Consider the following 15,503-nt stretch of genomic DNA (forward strand, 5'->3'; position numbering starts at 1 on the left):
TTCTTCCTCCAGGCCTTCTCTGTCCAACACTGAGTCATTCCTCAGGTCTTATAACCTCAGAGATAGGTTCCTGTCCCCTCTCTTTAGGACCTTCCTTCTTCTTTGCTCAGCACCTGCTTACCCCCTGACTGGCATTTTGATAACTTGGGTTATTTAGTTATGTACATATTATCATCCAAATACCTAGCATATCCACTGTGGGGTGAGCAGACGTGCTATCTCTTCACACCGCGTAAGACTCAGAGAGGTGGATCTTGTTACCTTACCTTAAAAGAGGGGTTGTCTTTCATCTAAGTCTTTCCCGTCTCCATTTCCTGTATAGCACCCTTTTACTATGTGTTTTGGTCATCTTTTTTGCTGCTGTGACTAAAAGACCTAACAAGAACTACTGTAGAGGAGGAGGAGTTTATTTGGGGTCTCAGGGTTTCAGAGGTCTCAGTCCATGGACAGCTGGCTCCATTCCTCGGGGCTCGAGGTGAGGCTGAACATCATGGAGGAAGAGTGTGGTGGAGGGAAGCAGCTCACATGGTGATCAGGAAGCAGAGAGATTCCAATCTCCAGAGACAAATAGAGACCCCAAAACCATGCCCCCAATGCCACCTCCTGCAGCCACACCCACCTGCCTCCAGCCACCACCCAGTTAATCCCATCAGGGATTCATTCACTGGTTGGGTTAAGGCTCTCACCACCCAGTCATTTCTCCTCTGAACCTTCTTGCACTGTCTCACACGTGAGCTTTTGGGGGCATCTCACATCCACACCATAACACTATGTGACAGTGCTTTTGACAACAGCAGCGGTAATGAGAAGAGCAGCAATTAACAATTCTCAGAGGCAGCAGGCCAGGCACTGCAGTGACCACTCTTGGTGGATGATCTGCTCTGACTCCTCCTGGCCTCAGAGGTGCTGTGGTGGTCTCTGAGGTAGAGAGAATGCCTTGCCCCAGGCCCTAGGCTTGCTAAGGGGCACCTCCAGACTGACTCTAGACCTGAAGTTCTTAATCTTTCTACACGTTTGCCCATAATGTATCGTGTCCATTTTTTAAATGTCATATGCTCAAAATTTAATAAAAATGTTGGGGTCATATTCTGTCTGTCCAATCCACTTAAGGCATTTCTCTGAGCACACTGGCTCCTTCATTGGAGGACACAATGCCACCAAAGGCTGGCTGCTGTATTCTCACACCACCTCTCCAAGCCTCCCTTGTCTGCTGCCCTTAGGGGAGAGGAAGCAGGGTGCCCCAGCCTACTCTCTGTGACCGACCTCTGGGAGCCCAGGCACTTGACAGTGACGTCGCAGCCAGAGCCTCTCTTGCCACACATGTGTTGAGCTCCCCACAGGAAACTGCTTGTTAGACAAGGAACTCTGTCTTTTGCTTGTTTGTTCTTCCTGGCTCTGTCTTCATTTAGCAGGTGTCTGTAACTATTTGCTAATTGTTTGAAGGTGAGCATTCTTTCTTATTCTTTTATTTGTAGATTCTTCTACAAGTATGTTCACAGCCATAAAAATACATTTTTCCCCTCTCTTTTTTCTTTTTTTTCTGTTTTTTTGATACTAGGGACTGAACTCAGGGGCAGTCACCCACAGTGCCACATCCCCAGCCCTTTTTCATATTTTATTTAGAGACAGGGTCTTGCTAAGTTGCTTAGGGCCTCAATAAGTTCCTGAGGCTTATCTTCCTGCCTCAGCCTTCCAAGCTGCTGGTATTACAGGAGTGTGCCACAGTGCCCAGCCATTTTTTTCTCTCTAACCCAAGGTTTTTCCTTCCTGTGTGTTAAGTGAAAAGCCAACATATTATAAAAGGGTGTGATGAAATTTCCCATAGGAAGGTTTTTTGTTTTGTTTTTGTTTTGTCTTAATATGCAACACTGGTGCATAGTGCAGAGTGGAGAATTGTCAAAAATGCTGTCAGGTCTAAATAATTTTGCTTCCAGCTACAGGATGTTGCAAAATTACATACCGACAATATTTGGTCTGGAGATTTTGCTCAGTGGTAGAGTGTTTGCTTAGCATGTGCAAGTTCCTCGATTCAGTCACACACACACACACCCCAAACTGAAGCAAAATACAAATAAAAAATCAGTTTATGTGATGGTAACATTAAGCTGATCTGTTTCTATGATAGAACCATAGCTTCCTAATAGAAATTAGGGCTAGTGGATTAAGACAACTACTTAGATATCTGTTATATAAATATTTAAAATATGCAGTACTGTATGAGAGCTGTTTTCAAGTTAAAGAGCAAAGAACTTGATTTTTCTTGTTGATCCTCATTTTAATAATAGTTAAATACACCTACATACATTTCTCCCATACTTTGAGTAATTTAAACAAAATAATAATAATTAGAAGATGCCCAGTTCTCAGGGTCTCCATGTACACCTTCCTGAGCCAGGCAGAATGCAGTATCTGCATAGACTTGTTTGCCCAGAAAGTAGATCCAACACAGGCATACTGAAGATTGAAAAGGGAATGATAACAGTAAAAACCAAGTGCCCCCTATGTGTGTGATGTTTGCTACACTAAGCTGGTCCCCTAAATTAAACATGCCATGTCAGGGAAGATACCACCTGAGAGGAAGAGCAGAGTACTTGTACTGCTAGATGATTTGTCCATCAGAGTCTGAGATGCTGACTGAGATTTTAGCATTTGCAGAGAGGGGTGCATAGCTCAGTGGTAGAGCCCTTGCCTAAGATGGTCAAGGTCCTGGGTTCCACCCCAGCACTGCAAACAGAATGGGGAATGGAGGGAGAAGGTGCCTGCTTCATTATGACGTGAATTTTTGTGGTATTGGGGACCCAACCCAGGGCCTCACATATGCTAGGCAAGTAATAAGCATCTTTTAACAGCTTAGAAACTGTAAGCACATCAGAATTTTTTCTTTCACTTCTTTTAGACATTTTTCTCCCATTTGTGCAAGTTTGTGACTTATAAATGAGTCCATATTTTTGCATCTGTTCTGTAAATCTAAAATTATTTTAGAATAGATTTTTTAAAATAAACTATTAGGAATATTTTCCATCACCCCACTTTAAGGAAACTTAAGTAAAACTGCAGAAGGGAAATCAAGAGCATTTCTGATGACCAGTCTTATTACACAGGGTTGAAATCTCTCAGTCATATAGACTAATGTCCATAGATTCATCTGAAAATTTTAATTTTTATTTGAAAATACAGGGAAGCAGGACGTTGAATCAGGATAAATAAGCAAGTCAGAACCAAGGAAAGCGTGACCCCCTGCTTTTTTGTACTCTTATTTTTCTTTTGGTGTACTAGTTCTGTCTTAAGATCTGAGACTCCAACACTGATTCTTCACATGCAGCCTGTTTCTACTTATTGCTCCCTCTGCCTCCGCCAGCCCTTCGTCTGCCTTGGCAAACGTGATCATTAGACCTCTGTGGCAATGGAAATATTTAGATTGAGAAATTATGGCAATTTAAAACATTTTTGGTGTTCAGACCTGTCCTTCAAAAGCCTTATTATAAACCCATATCATTTTAACAAGTTTTATTGACAAGAAGATGTTTTGTTTAGTAACTTGTGAATCAAAATGTAGCTGCATGAGGAGTTGACCTGGGCAGAGCAGTGAAGTCCTCTTCTGTTTGGCTCTCTGGGGAACAGAACCAGCCAGCCTCAATCTTGGCCCCCACTCTGTGTGACCTTACGTGGGCCGTTTCATAGTTCTTAGCGCTGGCCCCTCTCCTGTTTCATGGATAGAGATATGTACTTTGTCATATTAAATGAGACGATATGTGTACAGTCTTCAGTGTAATGCTTGGAATGTGATGGTGCTCAGTAGATGCTAACTGGTATTGGCAGTCATTTATACTATTGCATATAGTATGTTTTATTCCACTTGCCTGTCTAATCTAAAATGAATTAAATGTCCTAGTCAGTAATATGTCATTGTCCTGTGAGTAACCTTTACTGTTTTTCCAGCCAGTTGTTGTTTATCACAATCCTCTTGTCCCTCTAAATACATGAAAAATATGTAATTTCAAAATACTTTCCTAATTTATATATAGTATGTTTTGCTAGACAGGTTCTTAGTGTTATTGTTTTATGAACTTAAAATTGCTCCCAGATGAACCATTTATAATAAGCACTCATCTTTGTAGATTGTTGCCAATTTTACTTTTAGGAAATTTTATGTTTAGACAGTTAATAATTAAAAAAAAAACTTAAAATGGCATTATTTAAGCAAGGTGCTTTAAATATTGTCATAGTATGTTCATTCACTTGGTATGTTAGTATTGTTCCAGGAGAAACTGGGATCCATATGTGGAGTGTCTTGTAAGTGTAGTCTGTCTGCTGTCAGGACCACTGTAACCTGGAGGTCTAAATGTAGCTGTTTGTGTCCTCCACTCCAGACTGTTCCATTCAAAGCCCAGTTCTGAACTTGAAATGGAACCACTGTCTAACCTAGTTATTTCACTCCTCTGTGAAATGAATGTATATATATATATATCTCCCCAAAGGCCTTAAAATCAGCATACTATAGTGATGCAGCCGCATCAATGTTTATAGGAACTCCATTCACAATAGCTAAGCTGTGGAACTAACCTAGGTGCCCTTCAACAGATAAATGGATAAAGAAAATGGGGTATATATACACAGTGGAATATTACTCAGCCACAAAGAAGAATGAAATCTTGGCATTTGCAATAAATGGATGGAATTGGAGACTATCATACTAAGTGAAATAAACCAGTCCCCAAAAACCAAAGGCCAAATGTTTTTTCTGATATGCAGATGCTGACTTACAGTGGGAGGGGTGTTTACTAGATTGGACAGGGCAGGGAGGGAGGATGGGAATGGGAAAGACAGAATGAATTGGACATAACTTTCCTATGTTCATATATGAATACATGATCAGTGAAACTCCACATCATGTAAAGCCACAAAAATGGATTATAGGTGTATGCTACCATGCCTGGCTGGACAATTGATTTTTGCCAACAGGGAGGAGAGAGTTCATTGGAGAAAGAATTGTCCCACCCCCTCTCCCCACCCCTGCCCCAATACTGGGGATTGAACCCAGGGCCTCACACATGCTAGACAAGCACTCTGCCATTGAGCTATATCCCCAGTCCTTTTTATTTTATTTTGAGACAGGATCTTTCTCAGTTATGGAGGCTGACCTTAAACTTCAGATCCTCCTGCCTCAGCCTACTGAGTTGCTGGGATTACAGGCATGCACCACCACACCTGAGCTTAACGATTGTCTTTTCTAGTTGCTGGAACAATTGAATGTTCATACATAACAGCAAAATGAACTCCAATCCATACCTTGCACTAGATATAAGACTTAAAATAGAGTTATCAACGCAAAGCCTAAAAACATAAAATCTCTGAAAGCACACATAGGAGAAAAAATCTTGATTAGACAAAAATTTTTTAGATCCAGACACAAGTGATTCATGAAAAGATAATTTGGACTTCATCAAAATATGATAATCTCTTCTTCATTAAAAGACATTGTTAAGAATGAAAAGATAAGTCACAAACTGTTAGAAAATATTTGCAAATAACTTGTATACAGACTATATTAAGAACTATGAAAACTCAGTTAATTTAAAAACCCCATAAAAATGTACATTGAACAGACACTTCACTAAAGAAGGACATGGGTAGCTGTAAGTATGTGAATAGCAGCTCTGCGTCATTAGCCAGAATACAAACTAAAACCACAGGGAGATACTACTGCACACAAATTAGTGAAAGTTAAGACATGCTGACAATACCAGCTACTGAGGAGGATGTGGGAAAACTGGGGTGTAATATGCACAACCACTTTGAAAAACAGTTTAGCCATTAAAAAAAAAAATTTTTTTGTACTTGTAGATAGACAGAATGCCTTTATTTTATTTTTTTATTTTTATGTGGCGCTGAGGATCGAATCCAGGGCCTCACTCATGCTAGGCACACGCTCTACCACTGAGCTACAGCCCCAGCCCCACTTGAGCCATTTTTAAAAAGTTAAAGACACATAACATGCCATGTGACCTTGCTGCATCACTGCTAGGTATTTGCCAAAGAAAAGGAGAAGCATGCGTCCATATGGACTTGTATACAGGTGGTTCCTGAGGCTTTATTTGCCCCAAATGGTGTCTGTCAACAAGTCAGTAAACAAATTAGGGGACATCCATATGATGGAACATTACTTACCAATAGAAGGAGCAATGAACTGTTGATATCTGCAGTGACATGAATAAAATGATTATTCTGAAAGAAGCCAGAGTTTAAAAAAAAATAGTATGTGCTTATGTTTACATAAAATTCTGGAAAAGGCAAACTATTGTATAGTGACAGGTCTAATTGCTTAGAGGGCAGTGAGAAAGGTCAGGAAGAGGAGTTCCACAGGGACATACAAATTTCAGGTCATAGGTAAGTTCAGTGTCTTAATTGTAGCAATGATTGTATGTGTTCACGCATGTGCACAGCAAAAGTTTTCAAAATTGTGTACTTAAAATATGTATAGTTCATTGAATGCTAATTATCTCATTAAAGCTAAGGAACGTTATGCAGGGCTCTGCTCTGAGAGAGCCTTGTTAAAAGGTGGATAATACGGGACCCAACTCTTCATTCTTGTGCAAACTTTGGGCTTTAAAAGATGACTAGACACTAGATCAGTGCTTGACTCATTGTTCAATTTCTGTGACTTTTCTTGTCTTGTACTAGATTATAAACTCTCAGTGAGCAAGGTGCCATGTCTGCCATTATTTCACTCAGTCTTGAACTTGGCATGGGTATTTTAACATGAACAGGACCCCAGGGCTGGGGATGTGGCTCAGTTGGTAGAGCACCTGCCTAGCACGTGTGAGATTCTGGGTTCAATCCCCAGCACCATAAACAAATCTGAACAGTATACAAAATGTTTGGATATATTTTAAATTAATACAACACGTAACTGAATTAAGATACTGTTCAATGTGAATAAAGACTTTAAAAAGAACTGAGGAATTTGGCATCCACTAATTTGTCAGTTATGGTATTTACATGTTTAGAATTACATGGGAAATATGTAGAATTTTTCATTGTCTTAAATAATAGTGTCTGTATGTATGAAATGGTCTCTGAAAAGTGTTTCCTATAAGCACTGTAATGTAACTGTCACCCTTAATTCTTTGACTGATTTTAGAATGCAGTTCAGTCCTTGGGAAAATTGCTTATGTCATCAGTGAGGAATGCCACCAAAATAGCTTCTCACTTAAGTTCCCATCCCCAGAGCTAACCCACAGGAGGTTCCGATAAATTCAAAGATTTAATAACTCGTATTTTTCTTTCTCTTTCCACACAGGCCCTCTGGTCCTGGCGGCAGGAGCATGTGGTGGATTCTTGGCAGTCAGCGGTCTGTGGAGCTTTTGCAGGTGCAAAGGATTATATTATACTGGGAAAGACCAAAGAAGGGGAGAAAATGTGAAAATATTAACTATGCAAAAACAACATTCTTTAGAAATTTCAGATTGCTTAGATGAAGAGAGCCTCTCTGGCTGTTTGAGAAAAGAAAGTGTCTTGGGCAGGTGGGGGGAACCCAGCTGCTCAAGGTGTCTACCTGAAAGACAACCAATTTGTTTTTGACAAATTTTTCTTTTTTCTTTTTATCTTTATTAAAGCCTTCACTCAGGCTCTTGGATTATCTTAAAGATGATTTACAAAGTCCTCTGTGGGAAGAGGCTTTCTGTGGTGCAGGGGAAGCACACAGCTGCCTGCCTGGAGCAGGCCTTCGGGCTTGAAGCGATCTTTGCAGAAGGCAGTGATTCACGGTCCGTGAGACATGTTTGACAGCATGGTAGATTAACTAGTGTCAGGAGAGCAGAGGCCACTCCACAGCTTACCGAAGGCTAAACTGCACTTGGGTGGAAAATATGGCCATCCAAACATCTGGCCATTTCCAAGACAATAAAGCAAGGGCTGAGTGACAATATGCAGTATTGTGTTATCCATCACTCAGTCATAGGAGTTTTCCAGTGAGATTTTAATGAGAATTCAGATGCTTTAAAGAATTTAATAAGTAATGCATTTAAAAGCCTCAGAGAGAAATATATTTTGTTGTTACAAAAAAAGGGCAAATTAGAATTAACAGTTGTAATAAAATGAGGTGGAAATTTCCCAGGAAATGATGAACTGTTAGTTTAGATACAAAGCTGGTGAATTGACAAGTAGGTAGATTTAGGGTGTCGACTTTTTTGGAAAATAATTCTTTTCCAGTTTTCTTAATGGTTATTGGATTGGTTTTTTTTCTTATAGCTATTAGAAAAACAGAAAACATACATCTTATAGGATTCTTTATTAATATTTAAACCCATTTGACTTGTAGATTATTTTGTCTCTAGATGTGACATCAACTCAGATTGATTATGATGGGTAATTGTTTCCACGTGACACCTGGTCATTAGCTGTGTTAAAGGAGTAGGTGGTCTTGATTCATTCCCAGAGGTCAGGGGTCTATCACCCAGCCACAGAGAACAGTGTGCATTTTTGTTGACTGCTTCCTGGGCCTGGGGACAGAGAGAGCATTATGGAAATTTAGTTACCCTGAATTAGGAAGGCTACTTCTTAATGCTAACAATAGCCTAAAACTTCATGTGTTGAAGTGAGTACGGATTCTGCGGTCACGTTCGTTAAATAAGTAATTCAAAGATCTGCTTGCAGATACTTTGATATTGCATGTCCAGGAAATTGCCATTCATTACAGTTAGTTCCTTTTTTGAATAATACTCTACACTAAGTACTCCCATTTGACAGAGGAAGGAAAGTTTAATATGTGTGCTGTGGTAGGAGCCTGCCGCCCCAGCTCAGGAGGCTCCCTTAAGGAGCCCAGAAACTCGCTCCCAAGCCAGCTGAGGGCACCCGGATGAGGGGCAGGGGAGTAAGGTGCCCAGAGTCTCCCATCTGACTGACCAGGCAAACTTCTAGGTGCCCTAACTCTTGAGGGAGAATGGGGAGCCTTCCTGAGCACCAGTTCCCTTACCTGTAACTAACATGGGTACAACCACTCAAGGGATATCCTCAGGTTGAGTGAAATTCTGTACACATTGACACTTGGTGATCCATCAGACTCAACACCTGTCAGAGCTGTTACTCTTTCAGTTCAGAACAAGCAACACCCAGAAAATGAAAAGCTATTGTAATGATTCATCCTTTCAATTACATTGAAAGACTAATGTCCTGTATGCTAAAGCTACTACACAGAAGGATAGTCTCTCATAGCTTATAGATTTAGGTGAGGCTCTGATAAGTGAAGGTGTTCAGTTTGTCCAAGGCCTGCAAAAAAATCTGTTGGAAACAAATCCACATATATTAAATATGGTTTTTGTTTATATCCCTCTTTCTGTTGAAATTTTATTTGGCACGAATATTGGTCCAGAAGAACAAAGTTACTATTTTAAATCACAGCTGATAAACTCCATTTGGAAACCACCCAGGCCGTGAGGAAGCCATAGTAAGAGCTGGTTGCCCTGTAGGTTGAGTAAGGGCTTACGCAGGCCCCGATGCCTCACCTCCAGACTCCTTACCTTACATGGCCATAAAAGCATGATGAGACTCGCCCCCGAATCAAAAATCAGAGTTCTCCTTGTGTGCTTTTCCAAGTTTAAATGGGCTGAATTGTTTCCAGTGACCTGCTCTCTGCCACCCTTGGCATTCTTCCATGCTTGTTTTATAAACTGGTTGGTGCAAATATCCAGAAATGTCTCTTGAGATTGGAGGTGTTGATGGCTTGTCATGCTCAGAAATTCCCTTGGCTTCTGGTCAGGGGTTAAGCTAGGAGAAAAAGGGACTTTGCCAACTTCCTCACTTCTGGCTAACTTGTAAACATAAAGCCATATGCTATCTGAGTAATTAGGACATTTACCACTCTTGTTTTATTTGGTACTCTAATGTTTTTGATCAATTTCTTATAATAAACACCTTCTTATATTCTCTAAGAGAGAAGAGGATTGCAGGGGAGAGAGCTCTCTCAGCAGGCTTGACATTCTTATTTGGGTAACAAATGACAAGGCCTGGCACAGTCTTTAAAATGCACACGAACCACACTGTGCACACTTGCTTGGAGATCACACTGCTGTAGGCAGTGCTCTGTTCCTCCCAGACTGAGCCCAGAGAGGGAAGGGGAGCAGGAAGGGCAACAGGGCCCCCTGGGCTTGTGCTTCCCTACCACAGCCCTGCCACATCCTCAGGCAAGTTGGGTGAGCACACTCCAAGCCTGTTGTAGGAAGGTGGCTCCTTTGACCACAAAGGTCAAGGTTGCGTTTGTTCCTTGAGGAAGAGTGAGAGGTAGTTTTATTGTCAAAATTATTGTTACCCTGAATGTGGCGCTTACAAGCAGGTACCGCCTGAGGTTCAGTAGAGCTACCCGAGGTGGAGCTCCTAGGAGCGCACAGGGAATGGCTTCACATGTGCTGTGAGCCTGAGAACAGCCCATTCTTGGGTCCCAGGGAGTTATTTCCCGTCTGACATGTTAGCGTATTCTTTGTGTTTTTTACCAGTAGCTTACAACTCCCTTAAGTCAAATGCAGAAAATAACTACATTTTAACTGAAAGTCCACACCCTGCTGTCTACCCGTTACAACCAGCTAGTCTGCTATTTTATTTTCACAAGTTCTTTTTGCAGCTTCTCAGAAACATTGTGAGGTCTGTAAGTTGAAGCAGTCTAATGTTTGCGTATGTTCAAATTGATTTATTAATTGACTTACATAAAACATACAGTTTCCATCATGGCAGTAAAATTAGGGCCTATCAAGGCAAATGTGTTTCTGTGTTTAACTTTTCTTTCAATTACTTTTATGAAATATAAATCTCTAAGAGAATATTGGCAGGCATCCACAGTAAAGGGTGGTAAACCTTCGCCTGTGGCCAGAGTGAGTTTGATTTGCAGTATCCAGATTATTAAATTTTCCTTGTCAAGTTTTAGTACTTTTTTGAGTTGGTTTAGGACAGTTTGTGAACATTTTCAAATAGAAAGATGAGTTTTAACCATCAGACAAATCTTACTTCGCTTATCCTACACAGGGAGCCGTTAGGTAGTGGGGGGAGCGCAGCTTTTGGAGTGAAGATATGCTTTTCAGCCATTGGCAGATGGGAATGTAATACCTGGGCCTGAGGCCACCTAGGCAGCGACAGTGTGTGGTGTGTGTTTGGAGGGCTGTAGACAGGAAGCAGTACTGTGCAGATTAGTGCTCCTGTCCCTTCTTGTGCTATTTAGAGGACGAGCTGACAGGTTTTTTTTTTTTTTTTTTTTTTTTTTTTTTTTTGGTTTGGTACACTTTTGAAGCCATAATAAGAGCTGTCATACATAGTAAGTGCCTGCTGTGTGCACTGGGCCAGAGGAATGAAGAAGAATCACTCGTCACGTCTGCCCACCTGGAGCAGAGTGCTTTGGTCACTGCTGTGCTGTGTGGTGCAGATGAGGTCTCTGAGGCAATGGAAACCAGTGGCCATTGGTGCTGCTTCTGGAGTGGCCTGAAGAGCAAGTGTCAGCTCTGCACGGTGTCCAGCCTCCATAGGCCGCTTTTCTCTCCAGGCTCCCCATACAGGGCCTGGCTCCCTCAGAAAGTGCTGTAGCCAGGGAATAAGTGATTAAGCTAAGGCCGGTCACCTGCAGAGCAGGGACTTAAGCCTTGGGTCTCCTGACTACGGAGAAGACCAGTCTCCAGGTAGGTCTGCCCGCCAGCCCTGCCGCCGGTCAGGGGAGCTGCTCTGGAGTGGGAAGCAGGGACAAGAGGGGTCTGTGGCCTTTGCTTCCTTTGCTTCTGTCTTAGGGTGTTTGTTTTGTTGTAATTTGGGATGGATGTGAAGCTTTCCTGGACTGTATTCTAATTAAAAGTATATCTGGTTCTCTAGGGCACAATGTATGCTTTAGGACTCGGTCCACAAAATTTGAAAATATCTGAGGTTTCTTAATAAGTTTCTGAATTTCAGGCAACCTTGGGATTTGGATCCAAGTAACTCACACTTTCCTAATCCTAAAGAGGCCGCAGCACAGAGCAATCTAATATTCCTGTGAACTGGCACTCCCCGGCCCCAAGGCATGTGACATTCAGGGAAAACTCAAAAACAGGGCTGAACGCATGGATGGGCCACCTTGGCACATTCTGTCATAATAAATGTTACCATAGGAAGGAGGGTCTCCATCATGGTCTTATTTAGAAAGATATTTGGCCGAGACCAGATGGTCCTCTTGTCCTCCAGCCACAGCAGTTGGGGTGGGGTAGAGCTGTTTCTGGACCCCCTTCCTAGTGTTCTCTTCAGCCCTCGTGAAGCTGCCCCTCCCCGCCCGGATCTGGGCAGCTGAATCTTCTGAAAGCCCTTTAGGATTTTTTTTTTTTTTTTTAACACATGACAGTACAATGATCTTGACATTTCTTTAGGATTCGTTATTTCTCTCTCCTTCAGGTTTCACATGTCTTTGTACCACATGAAATAAAATATTGACATCATAAACTGTAGGGTTTTTTAAAGTCTTTTGATTTCTGTGCCCTCAGAAACAGACCTTGTTAAAATCTGAACAAGTTGGCCGCAGTGGCATTCAGAAAGGGAACACAAGAGAGGGGGTAGGAAGGCAGCCCGGAGCTAGAATGCCCTCTGCAGCCCAAGGACTGGAGGCTGCAGATGAGCCTGGAAGGGCAGTTGCTCCTCTCAGCATGTTACTAGAAGCCAGGGGCATACACTTAACTTGAAGATTTCAGCCATTTACACCCTAAATCTCACATGATACACAGAACTCCGTTTTTGGAGTGCGTTTAAGTGGCCAGTGGAAACATGGCCCCCGAGAATTGTTGGGGGCCGTGCACGTCCCACTATCTGTGGGTACCTGGCCGTGTACGTCATATACAAAACCAGTTCGCTGGCTGGCCTTGGAAGGTGCCGGGTGTACCGGAGGGCGCTATTTTGTTCCCTTAGTGGGGAAGGCATTCACTTTTACTCATTTAAGTGCAGTTCTCCATCACTGCAAAAGAAATGAAGCATGTGGCTTGAGATCTTGCAGGTGTGCATCCTGCTCCCAAGTGCTCGAGTGTACATCAGGATGAAGAAATGGCTTTGGCAGGGTTTTGAGGAGTTATGAAGTAATGATTATGAAATCGCCATCTGGTGCAGTCCCATCTCACTGTTTGCTGGGTTTTCTCTATACAGGTGGCTTTGCAGCTGCAGTCACCACCCCTCTGGATGTGGCAAAGACAAGAATCATATTGGCAAAGGTAAGTAGAAAATAATGTTGTGGAGACATACCTGTTGGTGCCAGGTCTTGCAGGTATGTGAAGCAAATAAAAGCACCTATGAATCATTCTTAAAACTAACATGGAAGTCCCAATAGCCATGGTGATCACTATGACAAATGTGGTGTTTCTCATCTTCTGGTCATTTTCACCTACATTGTGGAGTTAAATAGGTCTGAAGGCCTTAGCCTTGAATCTTATTTTCAAATCTGTTTTTCCTGGTGACAGGCCTAAGGCCCTGAGAGGCTGATAGCTTCATACCTTGTGGCAGCTAAGCTGTGGGCTCTGAACCTGTGCAGTGTTTCAGTCAGATAAAACCCTTATCAGAGTTGCTACAAAACAAACAAAACTGTAAAAAAGAAAAATGGTTGAAAGAAGAAAAAGCTAGACAGAGTTCAAGAAATACCATACGAATAACAGATCTGGACCAAAACATTTTTTTTTTAAAGTCCCATCCTTGTGAAACAGACGTGAACAGAACAGAGCTGTAGAATTTAGGTGGAGAGGACCAAACCTCGGAAAGTGGCTCAGGTTTAAGTTGAACTCAATGCTCTTTATTCAGTGTGTTTCGTAGCCAGTTGGGCAGCTTTCTTTTTTTTTTTTTTTTTTTTTTTTAATTTATTGTTGGTCGTTCAAAACATTACAAAGTTCTTAATATATCATATTTCACAATTTGATTCAAGTGGGTTATGAACTCCCATTTTTACCCCGTATACCGATTGCTGTATCACATCAGTTACACTTCCATTGATTTCCATATTGCCATTCTAGAGACTGATGTATTCTGCTGTTTATCCTTTACTCTGGTGACTCCTGTCCTCCTCAGATCAAGTTATTTTGCTTCCAAAATAGCTATGTGTCAGCTCTGAAAAGCCAGTCCCCTGGGGTGGCCTGGGCCACATCACTGCTTTCCTGTGAGACTGAGTATAAGCACTGTCAGGGGAGCGAGACCCAGTCCTGACTCCGGATCAGCTCTGTCCTGCCTGAGGGTGGAGATGAGGCATGCATTTGAGGACATCTGGGAGTCAGCGACCTTAGGCCCAGGCAGCAGGTAATTAAGTTTTTTGTCTTTTCCTGCAGGCTGGTTCCAGCGTAGCCGGTGGCAATGTGCTTTCTGCCCTGCGTGGGATCTGGCGGTCACAGGGGCTGGCAGGGTGAGGACAGCGCGAGTGCTCAGCTGCCTCGCTCCGCTCCACCGGCCCTTCCTATCTGCCTTCCATGGGACGGACCTTTCCTTTCTTCTACTTATGGTTATGTCCTGGTCCAGGTCCTGTTTTTCACATCGTACAGGATGTTCTGTTTGCTATTGCACATGTGAAAAAATAACATGGCTCAGTCGAGTCAGTGCAGTGTCCTGGCCAGATGCTTCTCAGTCTGGTCTGTCCTGGTGTTGGATAGCATTGACTATGGTGCTAGCAGACCAGCATCTGGGCTGCAGCCCCCAAGAAATAAGCTCCCGGTTGCACAATGCAGAAATGCAGGAGAGCGAGAGGAACATTGTTGCAAGAAAGCATTTGTGGTTTTTGTACTTTTTACTTATTACCAGCACATTCTAGTCATACCTCCATGGGGCCATTTCCTGTGTTGATATGCGATTTCTATCATTTGTTGTTTTTTTGGGAGGTGATTTTGTTGTGAGGCAAACATAAGTGTGCTCCGAAGATCTGAATGGCGTCGCCTGACCCCCGCCCAAGCTGTGTGGCAGTCTGTCCCTCCTAGGCTGCACGCCACACCACCACCTCAGCGAGTGCTGTAGGCAGCTGTAGCGTAATAGGAAATAGCCGCATCTCCAAACATTTAAACATCAAAAAGGAACAATAAAAATACGAGGTGCTAGTGCTTTTCCAGCTGCATCATCATCTCCTGGGACCACCACCACACTTGGCCCCTGCCAGCGCTGCCTTGTAGTGCATGACTGTACTTTCAAATTTCCCACGCAGTTGAGAGTCGTTGTTCTGTATTGTTGGCCAAGCACCTCAGACTTTTTAGCTTCACATCCCAAACAAACAGGCTCTCTCTTCAAGATGTTGTTCCAGCATTCCTTTCACAATATAAATTTATGAATCTTTATAAATATTGGGATCTTACAAATAAGTCAAAATACGACTTTCTCTTAAGAGTCCACTGCCAGGGTTCATAGACCAGGGTGTTACCTGGAACCCCAGCTACTTGGGAGACTGAGGCAGGAGGATTGCAAATTCGAGCGCAGCCTGGGCAACTTAGTGAGACCCTGTCTCAAAATAAAAATAAGAGGGATGGGGTGTGGCTCGGTGGTAGAGCACCTCT

General features: G+C 42.5%; 1 protein-coding gene across 4 annotated transcripts in view; it reads left to right on the top strand.

Moving 5' to 3' along the window:
* Positions 1-15,503, top strand: part of SLC25A26 (solute carrier family 25 member 26) — a 146,048-nt gene that overhangs the window by 127,412 nt on the left and 3,133 nt on the right. For 3 of the 4 annotated variants that reach the window (XM_081286662.1, XM_081286663.1, XM_081286664.1), the window contains 3 exons: positions 7,301-7,370; positions 13,135-13,199; positions 14,298-14,371. In XM_081286662.1, coding sequence (XP_081142788.1) covers positions 7,301-7,370; positions 13,135-13,199; positions 14,298-14,371 — 209 coding nt within the window. Of the gene's footprint in view, positions 1-7,300; positions 7,371-13,134; positions 13,200-14,297; positions 14,485-15,503 lie in introns of all 4 variants that reach the window. The other variant, XR_014021103.1, reaches the window with a different exon arrangement.

This window comes from Spermophilus citellus, assembly GCF_964194105.1.
Source record: "Spermophilus citellus genome assembly, chromosome: 3".
NCBI classification, from domain to species: Eukaryota; Metazoa; Chordata; class Mammalia; order Rodentia; family Sciuridae; genus Spermophilus; species Spermophilus citellus.